Source organism: Antedon mediterranea, chromosome 6 (assembly GCF_964355755.1).
Source record: "Antedon mediterranea chromosome 6, ecAntMedi1.1, whole genome shotgun sequence".
NCBI lineage: Eukaryota > Metazoa > Echinodermata > Crinoidea > Comatulida > Antedonidae > Antedon > Antedon mediterranea.
In genome coordinates, this window is record NC_092675.1 from 8,594,207 (window position 1) to 8,608,544 (window position 14,338).

The following is a 14,338-nucleotide window of genomic DNA, read 5'->3' on the forward strand; positions in this document are numbered from 1 at the left end:
ACATGCTTAAGCCATTTTTTTTTGTACACAAACAATGCACTTATACACATAATCTGGATCGCACATTTTTTATTTGCTTTAACATTGACACAAACTTGATGATGTTCTGCACATATTAATATTCAAAGCAGAAGCTATGCACGTTGATAAGGCCATGCTTTCTTAATATGGATGAAGTTCATTATGATCCTAACTCTAACTAAATCTATCTATTTTAAAAACTTTTACAATTCTACATTCTTCCTTAATGACATGAGATTGAGCTTCTGTTTATAAACATTCTAATAAATAATTGTGTCACATTTTCTCTGGTTTAAACCATGGCAGAAAACTGGTCCTAATGTTGAAAATGATTAATCAATATGTCATTTTTCTGAATTCAGGTAATGGTCCGTGTTATGGGAAATCTACGAAATCAGGATTTGTGTGGACGTCATATAATGAGGTAATATATAATGATAGCGTTTCTTATATTTTCTGCCATACCTGTTCTTCTTTTTTGAGAGTTATGTACTAATGTACCATACCACTGTTTCATGCCAGTATAATCAGTGCCCAACATAGTGGTTTACTGGAATTCTGTGAGAAAACCTGAGAATTTGAGGAATGAGTGAGTGGTGAGCTGTGACCTCACGAGGTGAGCTGGTATCCTGGAGCTCACGGCGGTAAATTCATGTTTGTGGTTAAATCCATCCATTTCATAAACTTTTCTGAGCCTCTTATTATACTCCCTATGTTATCTTTGGTAATGTTGCCATAACCCTCCCTCCATTCTATTAGCTTTCGGGCATGTGAAGCACCTATACCAGATGCAATAGGTGTAGGTCTAACATGTCGCAGAAATTCATAGAAATTCATAGATTTCTATTTTGTTGTAGGCATATAATCTTGGGCAAGCACTTGCCAGTGGACTCTTTATTAAAGGTGTAGTTGCTGGCCAGGAAACATTTATAGGAATCTATGCCCAGAACAGACTTGAGGTATGCATAGTAAAACAAAAATAAAATTATGTATACTTATTATTATACTTGTTATTTAAATGCTTCAAAATTTAGTCATCCATTAGGAGTGGTGATATCAGCAAAAACTTCATATACTTAAAATATATTTTGGTTGTACTTCCACATTCTGCAATAATCTGCAATAAACAGAAAAAAAAACAGAATTGCTGACGTATCCCAAAGAATGTAAAAAATAGAGAGAATAGAGGCATAGTTTTTTACAATATTAAAAAATATTCCACTTATATCACATATTTCTTCTTCGGTCATCGGATAAAAGTGCATTGAATTATTGTTTAGTTCTTTTAGGTAATCGCTATAATCTGTTGCTTGAAAAAGTAATTAAGTGCATTTGAAATATCTTGCAGTTGATCCAATGACTGACTATCAAAAGCATAAGATTTGTATTTTAACTGCCTGTGAACAAATAATCAACAAATCAATAACATACAACATTAAATATTAATTTCTTACAACAATATAAGGTTTATAATAAATTATAAATATATAATGAGCAATACTATAAAAATCTCTATATTATGAATTCCGATGGGCGCAGTCGTTTTGGAATCTACTATTTTGACACATGACCATAGAGTGACCTGTCTACGTCACTTGACCTTAAGATGCTTGAACATGTTTGAGAGCATGAGAATGCACACAATGTAATACACTCACCTTGAAAAGCAGAGTTTAAAAAATTGCTACTGAAATCCAATTTGTTTGAAACAAAAAAACGTTCTTATTATGATACAGGTGATAAGAAGATTAACCAAATTCACACTAGAATCCGACTTGGTTTCAGGACAATCCAAATTGTACTTGTGGCTTTAATGTTGAGAATCCGCTTCATTTCTTATGTTACTGCCCTAATTATAATACACAAAGAGATATTCTACTTGTAAGCGCTAACTCAATTATTGAGGATATCTTAGCCAAGGATTTTTCTTTAACATTTAATTTTACATTTTTAAGTGAAATTTTTATTTTTGGTTCCGATCTTCTTTCGAATTGTGAAAATGCTTTATTATTTTATTATGTACAACAATTTCTTGTTAATTCTGGAAGATTTAATTGATGTTTCTGTTAGTTGTTTTAAAATGTTGTATTTGTTAATCTGAGGCGCCTTGAAGCTAAGATGGTTCCATCTTGTAAGGCGCCTCTGAATATACTGAATAAAAAAAAAAAAAAAAAAAAAAGCATAGATTAATGTCTAACTTCAAAACTAAGATAATTACGTTAGATTTCAATCAAATATTCTTAAGTCTGGCAATTAATGATCTCAAACAATTTACTTAAACTAATACTAACATCAATAAAGATATACAAACATACTCAAAACAACCTTTTTTTGATTCGTGCCAAACTAAAGACTTAGCACTGCCACAGTTAAAAATGAAATTTTAAATTTAAATTATTTACATAGTGTGTTCATCATTTATTTAGTGGGGTATATCTGATGTAGCATGTCTGATGTACAGCATGGTATCGGTTCCTTTGTATGACACATTAGGACCTGAAGCTTGTTCCTACATTGTCAATAAAGGTATGCTTGCCAGTCTGCATCATAGACTTCTAATTATGTAGAAGTGTATAAATGCTATTAAATGTCATGCAATAGTATGTACTATTTTAAGGATTGTTAAATAGTCCTTTTTGTAATTGTTTGTGTATGAAAAAAAATCTTGCACTGAAAAAAATCACTACAGAGTAGGTGTTTTTATAAAATCAAAAAAAATATAATATTTAATATATTACAAAAACCAAATATATACTCATACAGTACCTTATTTGTATACTATTCTATAATTCTAATAGCAAACATTGCAACTGTCATTATTGACACTGAAGAACGAGCTCGGAAGTTTCTGCAGAACGTTTTGGAGATGAAATGTCTGAAGAGGATTATAATGTTGGAACATATTTCACAAGATTTGAAGATAATAGCTGAGAATGGACAAGTTGAAATTTTGAAGTTTTATGATGTTATAGTAAGATTGTTTATTTATTTACATCACAATGATCTTACCAAGTTTCACATACTAGTGTGTAAAAATTATTCAGTTGAGGTTTTTAATCGTAAATCAAAACATCATGCACACGTAAGAGGTCAATATCTTCTGACCAAGTTATGCAATTTTCTGTCCAAAAGATTTAGAGATACTGCTGCAACAAAAATCTTGGAAAGAAAGAATCAAGACTAGATTTGAACTCATCATAGTGACGAGACCGTTATCCGCGCAGCACAACATGCACATATGTTAAAATTATGAAGGCTCAAATTTATTATGAAATGAAGTAAATATGTTTTCAGAGTGCTGAATCGTTTTTTTGTGTCATACAATACAGCATAGAAGAAATTACAAGACCCATTCCAATTTTTAACATGATCACTTCATCAAAATGAAACATGAAGATAGAGATTTCAAAAGATGATTGTCTGAGTCAAATCATATTAAACTTAGATGATGGTTTGCGTGCACGTACAAATTAGATGCGCGCTCTTTTAAACGTCATGAATTTTTACGAAAAAGATTAACATCTGACTTTTTAAATTTAACTGGCCATATGATGACGTCGCGACATCTGATAGACACAATTTAACAGCTTCCATAATAGTTTATATCAAAAATTGCTCCATTGATGCATACTTTTGAAAGAAATAGGTGAACTATAAAATCGTGCATACCTTATACTGCGCGACTCTTGTGTCATAAAACAAAGTTTCCTGAACATTTGTTGACAAGTATTTGGAGATACAGCTGCAAAAAAAAATGGGGGGGGGGGGGAAAAGGAGAATAAGATAAGATAAAAAAAGATTCTGACAATCAATAAACAATTCTTTATTTATTTATACCTTATACTTAATGTATGTTTTTTCTTTTTAGAATCTAGGAATGACTGATTTACAAGAACCAGTGGTAAATTATTTTAATTTTTTTATTATTTACAATAGTTATAAACTTTTTATTAAAAATGTTTTTAAATAGTTCTTATGAGTGATCAATGCTTACTAAACCCACTTTTATATGTTCAATAGCGAGGATCACAATGACAATTTGGTTGGACGTTGGCATAGGCTTACACTGGTAGCTGTATTGTTGAGAGCGAAATACATCTTTAGTAGAAAACAGTGGCATAATGCACAGGATATAGGCCCCTGGTTTAGCACTCCTATCCAGTGCTGGATAGTTGCATTGGACTGCTTATGCTCTGTGGCATTTGTCTTTCCTTCTTCAATAGACATAGGGTCTTAATTTTCAACTAAAAATATTATCAGATCAGCCTATTTTTCTATTTTGAATAATCCGTCTGTCTGAGTGCTCGCCCAGCCACCCTGCAAAAAGTGAATCCATACTCATTGGATCCCATTGTCATGGATGTATTTTAAAGACATTTAATGAGTACAATATCAAAATGGTTTGTTTCTAGGCGATTATGTTCCATCCGTCTACTTTATTATAATTATCAAATGTTCATTGAACATAGAGGGCGGTATATATATAATATGCTTTATCATGACATCTTCCTAAAGAACAGAATATTAACTAAGTTAAACTGTAAACCTACATTACACTGGCTGATCACAGTAGGAGGTTAAGTCTTTTGTAGGTGAAAGAAAACCTTCGACAGAGTTTGGCATGAGGCAATATGGGCAACAATGAACGAATACAACATTAGATAGAAGCGGATCCACACCATTGAGAACCACCAAGGTCAGCAACTTAGTACTGGTTGGGAAATTGTTTCATACATCAGTTTACCCCAAGGTTGTCTACTTTCGCTTACACTCTTCTGAGTTTCTGAGGAAATGTCAGTTCTGTTTTGCAGCTAACATTGACTGAGTAGACAGTAGTGAAGGGACTTGCCTTGATGATAAACCTGGACAGTAACGTAGTAGTGTAGTCGTCGTTAAGAGCAGACGTGTCCTAAATCGCTCTCTCTAGCCTCACTACATTCAGCCTCACTACGCGGTGACAGTTCAAATTTCCCGCAGGACAGTTGTTGTGTTAGGGCACTCCTTTAGCCTAGCATTTACTTGTCGGTGTTTGTCTGCTGTACATGTACGTATTAATACACCATCATGACCGGAAAGAATACAAGGAAAGGTGGCAAAAAGGACAGCGGTAAGGAGTGTTGCGAACTGAACACTGATACAGCACCTATCATTGATGTGGAACCGCTTACTATTACTGTACAAAATGAAATTTCCAATATAATTAAAGGAAATACGAGTATTTTCAATGACCTAGCCGAGAAAATTGCGAGCATTGTTAAACACCAGCTGATTGAAAGCATTACACAAATTGTAACGGATGCAGCAATTGAAGCAATACGTTTCGAACTTGACGATACTAAAGATCGTCTCAGCAAAGTAGAACAACAGGTAGAGAACTTACAAAATGAGCTAGATGAAGCAGAACAATATTCAAGAAGGAACGTTGTTTGATTATTCAAGGAATAGAAGAGAAACAAGGTGAGATAGCAGACAATATAGTTTTGGATTTGTTTAAGAAAAAGCTAAGCGTAGAAGTAGATAAAACATGCATAGACAGGAGTCATAGATTGGGGCCAAAAGTTAAGAAAAACGGAAGAGCAAGAGGAATAATAGTAAAGTTTAGTTCGTATAATGTTAGAAATGAAGTATATAGAGCAAAGAAAAAATTAAAGGGGAGCCATATCTACATTCATGAAAACCTTACGAGCAAAAGATCAAGTTTACTACGTACTGTAAAGCAAAACTATGCATCAGTGGTATCTGCAGTTTGTACACAAGATGGTCGCATACATACCATAATCACTGGCAGTAACGAGAAAGTTGTTTTATCCAGAACTTCCGATCTTAAACAATTACCTAAATGTAAAAGGTAATGTGTAATAGAATTTTAAATGTCCTAAATTTGTATTGTATTTTATGTAGATAAGATGATTTTAGATTTTATTTGTAACGCATGTAATAAACCATTTAAACCAATTCAATTATTAAACGAACATCGTACGGGAAGCCTTTTAGACAACGACGTAGACGACGCTGAATTACGTAACGACTCTATTGTTTATCCTGCTTTTGGCATACTATGCAAATTATGCGAGATTGATTGTACAAAGGGTTTTAAAATTGGTCATTTAAATGTCAGAAGTCTCTATAATAAGGTGGACCATGTTCGGAGTTTACTTTCGGAATGCCGTTTCCATGTTTTAGGAATTAGTGAAACCTGGCTAGATCAAAATATACATAATAGTGAACTTGCAATCCCAGGATACCTATTAGTTAGAACAGACAGAAATAGACACGGAGGTGGGGTGGCTATCTATGTAAACGAAAATGTTGATTTTGATGTCATTGACTTTGGTGAAAATACAATTGAATCGGTATGGATAAAAATTAAGCCGGTTAACACTAAACCGTTCGTTATAGGTAATGTTTATAGACCACCAAATTCGTGTACTGGATTTGTTGATATAATGCATGATCAAATATCTTTTATACTAGATAGTATAAGAGAGATTATTGTTGTTGGTGACTTAAATTGGAATATATTTGATAAACAGCATTCTCGGAATATTAAAACCCTCCACCAAATTTTCCAATTAAACCAGTATATTAAAACTCCAACGCGCGTAACGGAAAACAGTAGTAGTTGTATTGATTTAATTTTTTCAAATAGGGATGACTTTATAAGCAAAACTGGAGTTGTACCAATTGGAATTAGCGATCACTCATTGATATATGCAATACGTAAAAAAATTAAAATAAAATTGCCCCCGCGTATTTTACATACGAGAACCTTCCGGAAATTTAACAAAGATTTGTTTATTTCTGATCTTGCATCTGCTCCGTGGAGTATTTGTGAGGCGTCCGAGGATGCTGACGAGGCTTGGGACATTTGGAAACACATTTTTACTGATATTTGTGATATTCATGCTCCTATGGTGACGGTCAGGAGGAAGGGAACTGATATTCCATGGCTTACAGACGAATTTGTTTCCCTTTCTCGTGACCGTGATTATTTAAAACAAAAAGCCGAAAAAACTAAGAACATAGATGATTGGAATTCTTACAAAAAGGCAAGAAATAAATTAAATAATTTGTCTAAATCACTAAAACGCGACTATATAAATAATAAATTAAAGGATAATGTTAATGACACTAAAACATTATGGAAAACCATGAAAGACTTTTTACCCAATAAAAAGAAACAAACTAAAACAACTCTCAATGTAAACGGTAATGAAATAAACAATCCAACTGATATTGCTAATCATTTTAATAAATATTTTTGTTCAATTTCTAACGAACTTGCATCCCATTTTAATGACAACCAAAACGATATTACCGTTGAATCGTTATCACAATTTCAACAACGTTTCAACTTTAAAGATATTAATGGAAATGAAATTGAAGCTTTGTTGGAAAAGTTAGAAATTGGAAAAGCTACTGGAATTGATGGGATTTCCGCTAGGTTACTTAAAATTGCATCTTCACAAATTTCTCAAAGTCTTGCCTTTTTGTTTACCTGGTCATTAAGATCTGGTGTTATTCCAAGTGAATGGAAATGTGCTAAGGTTACTCCGCTTTATAAAGGAGGGTGTAAACATGAACTTAACAACTACCGTCCAATATCTGTTATACCTATTGTTATGAAAGTTTTTGAAAGATGCATCCATAATCAAGTTATGAATCATATAAATGAGTTTAATTTATTATGTAAAAATCAATCTGGTTTTAGGTCGTTACATTCAACTTCTACTACACTGATAGATGTATGCAATTATATATATAGAAATATTGATAATGGCTTGGTAACTGGAGCAATTTTTCTTGACCTAAAAAAGGCGTTTGATACGGTAGACCACGATATTTTATTACGTAAATTATGCACCTTTGGAATGATAAACACTGAGCTTGCATGGTTCAGTAATTATTTAAAAAATCGCAAACAATTTGTTAATTTTAATGGAAAAAAATCTGAAATTTTAGGCTCAATTCTTGGCCCTTTGTTGTTTATTTTATACATAAATGACTTACATGACAGTGTTGATGGGATTTGTAAAACAGTCCTCTATGCAGACGACACTGCGCTTTTTTATGCATGTAAATCAAATGAAGAGCTTACAACAGTTTTAACTGAACAGTTGGAAAATGTAAAACAATGGTTAGATAAACATAAATTAACTCTAAACATTGATAAAACCAAATACATGCTTTTTGGTACTCATGCACGTGTTAATAAAACAACAGATGAAACAGTAATTTTTGATAACATTCCGATTGAGAAAGTTGAAACGTTTAAATATTTGGGACTTACATTTGATGAACAACTCTCATGGAAAGTACATATTGATTCTATATGTGCAAAACTATCAAAAATTCTACATCTATTTTATAGATTGAAAAGTTTTACATCTCCTAAAATTATTAAAAGATTATACAATGCTCTATTTTTATCACATATTGACTATTGTTCAACAGTCTGGGGTACTGGTTCAAACGCCCATATTTTAAAATTGCAAAGGGTACAAAATAGAGCTGCGCGATTAATACTAGGTGCTGATATTCGAACTCCTGTTAGACAAATGCATTATGATTTAGGTTGGCTAACAATTAAGACAAGAATTGAATATCATACAATTTGTACAATATTTAGATGTTTACAAGAATCTGTACCTTCATACTTATGGATGTTTTGCAATATATTAGTAGTGTACACAATATTCAAACCAGAAACTATGAAAATAATCTGTTGTATTTGCCCAGATGTAACCTCGAAATATACAAACGTAGTTTTGTTTATTATGGAAGTTCACTCTGGAATGGCCTACCTTATGAATTAAGAAAACAAAACAATTATAACCGTTTTAAATCACTTGTTAAGATTCATTTATTGTTGCCGGTGGTCTAGGATGGTTCCAGTGAAATATATTTAAATATGGTATAAAAGTTATAATAATAATGAGAACATGCATTGAAGTTTAGTTTTAGTTTAAGTTTTAGTTTAAGTTTAGTTTAAGTTGTTTTCAAATTTTGTTTAAATGTGCCGTAGGGCCCCTCGGAAGAGCAGTTTTATTTTTACTGAGAGGGCTACCCTACTGAAAGAAAACGAAATAAATAAATAAATAAATAAACGTCCTCTAGGTGTGGCATAGAAATCAGTTCCGAAAACAAAGATCATATAAATAGTGAAAGGAAGGCCAATCTCAACCAAGATCGAAGTAACCGGGAATACGCTTGGTTCATATAAGTTCATATATCTTGGTTCAACCATCAAAGAAGACGTGCTCAAGAACAGAAGTAATTGCAAGAGCACAACAACCAACCATTGCTGTTGCAAAGCTAACAATTATTTGGAGAGACAAAAGCCTTAGTAACAAAATAAAATCTGGTTACTCTGCACAGTGGCCACCTCAATTTTCCTGTATGTATGCGAGTCTCGGACATTAACAGCCAAACTTCACATATCTAGACTGCATGTCACTAATGCTGCAGTGCAACATTATCAGGCTAGATGTTGGCATTGTAAGGGTGCCATATATAATCCATAATTGGCCTATTTCAGTTGATTTGTATATTTCAGCTAAGTAGCTCATCCAGAATGGCAAGAGGTATATGGTTGATCGCGTGTGTTTGTTTGTTTCTGTTAGTTAGCAGGATTACTCAAGTTATTGGCAGATCTTTACCAAACCACAGATAGACATGTGGTCAGGAACAACTCCCATTACATTTTGAAGGCAATCCGGACCAGGATCCCAATTATTGACAATTGTTCACTACCTCCCTCCCATCTTGATGCATAAACTATGTATTGTAATATCTCAATTAATTGTCATGAAAATCAATGAGCAGAAAGAAACCACAAATATTTCCAACTTAAAGTAATACTGCAGAAATATAAAACTTTCACATTGTCTTCTTGTTATACTGATTTTCTGTATGTTTGTTTTCACAGCCACCAAAACCTTCTGATCTACATACTATATGTAACACTAGTGGTACAACAGGTAACTGCTATGATATTGAATAACTGCATACAGTAATTTATCCAAAACTAGTGTTCATTTGAAGAAAAGTTTTCTTTCAACGTGTGGACAAATTTCAATGTATATCCAACCTATGTCGGCTACACTGCATTCATGAATACAAAACCATTATATGCGATCATCTAAAATAATATGGTTTAAAGATGTTTCATTTTCACGACACCCTGCACGGCTATGTGCCAATCCAAACGAAACATTGATGTTTATTTTGATGTTGGCTGTTGCCGGACCGGAACAGGTGGGAAACTTAAAGACCCTTAATAACCAGTGAAATATAATATATATAGGAAAGTTGTGAACCCTATACTGAATATATTCAGCAAACATCATTTTAGTAGGAGCAGTTAACAATTTATGTAGAAATTATTATTATAATTTGTTTAGTTTATTTTATTTAATCTTAGGAAATCCAAAGGGTGTTATGCTTACTCACAGCAATATAATAGCTACTGCAGCATCATTCCAAGAAATCGTAGAAGTGCCTGTAAGTTCTGGAAATATTGATATTCATTTCAACTACTACAAAGTGTGATGTTTTGTTAAGAACACATTGTGAAACAAATTCGCAACAGGAATTCTCAAGCTTTTAAATCTAACCCTAATCATCATCTCAAGCTTTTATTGTAAAGCACCTTTTCTATACTATGATACTGTAGGTAAAATGCAAATCTCAACTTGATATATAGGTAGTAATTATTATGTTAAAACTATTACATCTATTTACTTATAATGGTCTTTTCACATCTGCAAAAGTTGTAACCAGGTTTTCGTAGTGTGTATAAAATGTTGTGGAAAATAAAGTCTAGTTTCCAAACACAATCCACAATACATTAGTACAGTAGTGCTAGCAAATGCTAAATGTATTATTTATGTCAACATGCAGCCGGAAGACATGTTTAATAAGCAAACAACACTGCTGTCATACCTTCCACTGGCTCATATGTATGAAAGATTAAACCATGTGAGTATTTAATACTAATATATTTTTTTTCAATTGATGTTTCCATACTTATGCTCATTAATGGATTGTTACTAATACAACAATTACATAACTTCAACTGTATAGTATAGCTACACATGAGGGGCTTATAGGCATAGCCTAGCCTCAACTCCGGACCCAGCAAATGCTGAGCTCCGGAAACAAATAAGTAAATATGTGTTCAAGTTAAAACACTATCTTTTTAATTGCCAATTTCTGTTATAATAGCTAGTTAGAAAGAAATAGTTTTAATGTTTGATAAACTAAAGCATGTGAACTGTACACAAAATATGCATATACTGTACATATAAATGTCTATGTTTATTAGTTGATGCTTTTAATGCATGGTGGAAAAATTGGATTTTATTCTGGTGATGTAAAGACAATAATAAACGATCTACAAGCAATTAAACCACATGGATTTCCTTCTGTCCCAAGGCTTCTTAACAGAGTCTATGATAAGGTAATGTGATTCATTTTTCTAAAAAACTTGTTTGTTTATTGTTGATTTCTCTCATTATTTTCCCAAAAAAAAAAATTGTTTGTAAATATGTATTATATTTTAAATAGGACAAAAAGTTTAATTTAGTAATAAAAAAAAAAAAACAATTGCTTGTTGCGAATATTTTTCATTTATGATTTTGTAAAGTTAAAGATGTATTGTCCCCCAAAAACATGCAAAAATAAAGATGAATTAAATCAGACTTTCAATAGGCTATTTTGTAGTTTTAATAAAGTTGAAAAAAAAAACCGAAAACATATTATGTTTTCACTTATAAAATAACATAATAAATTGTTAAATTCAATCAAAAACCCATTGGCTGGCAGCAAATTTTACCATTTTTTGCTTTAAATTCAGTTTTTTCAGGTAAATACATTTTTTCGATCAAATTTTTGGTCAAAGTGAATAACTATTATGTTACATTAAAATGGCATATTCAACAAAAATGTTGTTCAGAATTATTTTTTCAGGGGGACGATACATCTTTAAACCTATCATTAAGAATGTTACAGCAAATTTGTTTATAAAATATATTTAGGATAGCAACTGTGGTAGATACAAAGATTATATTATGGTGATACTATGACAATAATGATGAAACTGATGGTGCTGGTCAATATAAAGCAAATAATAAATTATTTTGAACATTTTTGTTTTCATTTATTAGATAATTCAAAGTGTAGAATCTGGAAATTGGCTTAAAAGAACTTTGTTCTACGTGGCATTAAATGCAAAGAAAAAAGAAGTTCGCAAAGGAATTGTTAGAAGAGATACTATATGGGACAAACTGGTTTTCTCCAGAATTCAAGTTAGCTTTTTTACTCTTTATCATACAGTACATTCAGGGGAAAAATGGCAAAAGGTTTCCTACTTTCTAGGAGTTTTATCAGATAATCTATATTTTTTTTACTACTCTTGTGACCACAGTTTATTTTGCCATTTTCCCCTGACTGAGTACACAGTCTTAAACTCTGTCTACAAAAAAATGTTATGGGCCCAAACATAGTAGTATAATATGCCCATAAAGTGTGATAGTGTAGACATAATACACAAACCCATTTTAAGTCCAAACTTGATATAGAAAATATATCATTCAAATAGAGCTAGGTCAACATCAAATTTCCATCTCAATTTTTTGCTAGTTTTTTTGAAGTTGTGTTTTATTAGGTAACCATTTAGAATTGATTACCTTGTTTATTTCTTTCTGTACAGATTTTTGTGTACCGATTATCCCAAAAATTGTTGTCTCAATGATTTTCAAATTTTTTACAATATCCAGTAGCGGATCCAGGGGGGTGTATCCCCCCCCCCCTATAAATCTGGAGAAACAAAAATTATCCTACCATAAGGAAAACAAAATGTGAAAAAAGCGTAAAAAAAGAGTATAAAGTACTTTCACTTTTGATTAAAACACATACTCGGGCCACGAACAATTCGTACAAAGGACACCGCTGGCAGTCAGCAAGCATAAATAAAAGTGTATATAAGTCAAAAATGGAACGCTGTGGTTACCTACGCATCATCATCATAGAGGATAATAATGTTGTAATTGTGGTAACTGTGTACTGTAGTATAAATTAGCAACCAATTTTTTTCCTAGGCCACCCACCCAACGGTATCAATACCTTTTTATATTTACATATTTAATTTCTTCAACAAATTTATGTACATAAATGAATATTGAGCTATAATAAGCATTAAATGTGCGCTTTTTTCGGGGTTTCCCCTAGATGTACGTGATCGCATTGAACAAACTGTTAATCGTCCTGTAATTAGTCACGTGTGTTTATTGGAGGGAAAAAGTATGATCGTTTTGTTCATTGGTAGCATGCTACATATGAGAGTGTCTTTTCCTGCAAATTAGAGGTGTCATTTATCATGAATTTTATGTGCGAGAGTACCATTTCTTCCGGCCATCTGGGGCGTCATTTAACAACTTCGCTTTGCCACAGGTCTTGTTGACGGCCCTGGACAAGCACCTTTTTCTGTATGTGCAAATGCTGACTTGCGCGAAACGCCCTGTTGTGACGCTCAAAATAGGCCTATAGGGAAAATGTCACCCTTTAATAGGCTAGTACCTCAGTTTTCATATTTAAAATATCAATTTTTAATACATTTATTTAACGTGAGAGTGCCATTTCCGACCATCTAGAGGTGTTACATTTTCAAAATCGCCTCAACTTAGGCTGAGTTGGTGCTGACTCTCTACAGTTGCGCCCCACTTTCACAAAATCCTGGATCCGCCCCTGATATCTGTATCAAAATACTAGCCATGATAAGCTTTTAAGCATGACCACTCAACTGTGATCATCAGGCCATTTTGTGAATTCACCATATCAATCATAATTTCATAACTGCATTTCAAATATCAATTAAATTCACTACACATAACTTTATGTATAATATATAGATATAAGCACAAAAAACGTTGTGCCATTGCTCGTCAAAATTTGAAAATGCTCAAATTCAATTTCTAATCCAATTGGACTTTAGAGCATCGTTCAGAACATTTTTGTGTGTCCAGTACAATTACTCCTGACCAATTAGTTTACACTTTAATTTTGCTATTTTGCAAAATTGATTGATAAAAGCTGTAGTATTTTTTGATTGTGAAGCACCTCTTCTATACTATGATAGGTAAAATGCAAAGCTCAACTTTATAGGTAGTATTATGTTAAAAAAGCTATTGGATTTTGTGACATTATCTTATGGTCAGCTGAAATTAAAAAGTAGTTTTCTCATCTCTTTTATCAAAGTTATACAGATTTAAAAGAGCGCTCACCACACTTCTACGTGTGAAATATTCTTCCAAATCTT

At 32.5% G+C, this 14,338-nt stretch overlaps 1 protein-coding gene across 1 annotated transcript in view; it reads left to right on the forward strand.

The window, feature by feature from the left end:
* The window catches only part of LOC140051989 (long-chain-fatty-acid--CoA ligase 5-like), a 28,495-nt gene that overhangs the window by 8,400 nt on the left and 5,757 nt on the right, over positions 1 to 14,338 (forward strand). The window contains exons 4-13 of the mRNA XM_072097351.1: positions 384 to 445; positions 879 to 980; positions 2,448 to 2,547; positions 2,820 to 2,992; positions 3,890 to 3,922; positions 9,950 to 10,001; positions 10,445 to 10,566; positions 10,924 to 11,001; positions 11,348 to 11,482; positions 12,189 to 12,329. Coding sequence (XP_071953452.1) covers positions 384 to 445; positions 879 to 980; positions 2,448 to 2,547; positions 2,820 to 2,992; positions 3,890 to 3,922; positions 9,950 to 10,001; positions 10,445 to 10,566; positions 10,924 to 11,001; positions 11,348 to 11,482; positions 12,189 to 12,329 — 998 coding nt within the window. The remainder of the gene's footprint in view (positions 1 to 383; positions 446 to 878; positions 981 to 2,447; positions 2,548 to 2,819; positions 2,993 to 3,889; positions 3,923 to 9,949; positions 10,002 to 10,444; positions 10,567 to 10,923; positions 11,002 to 11,347; positions 11,483 to 12,188; positions 12,330 to 14,338) is intronic.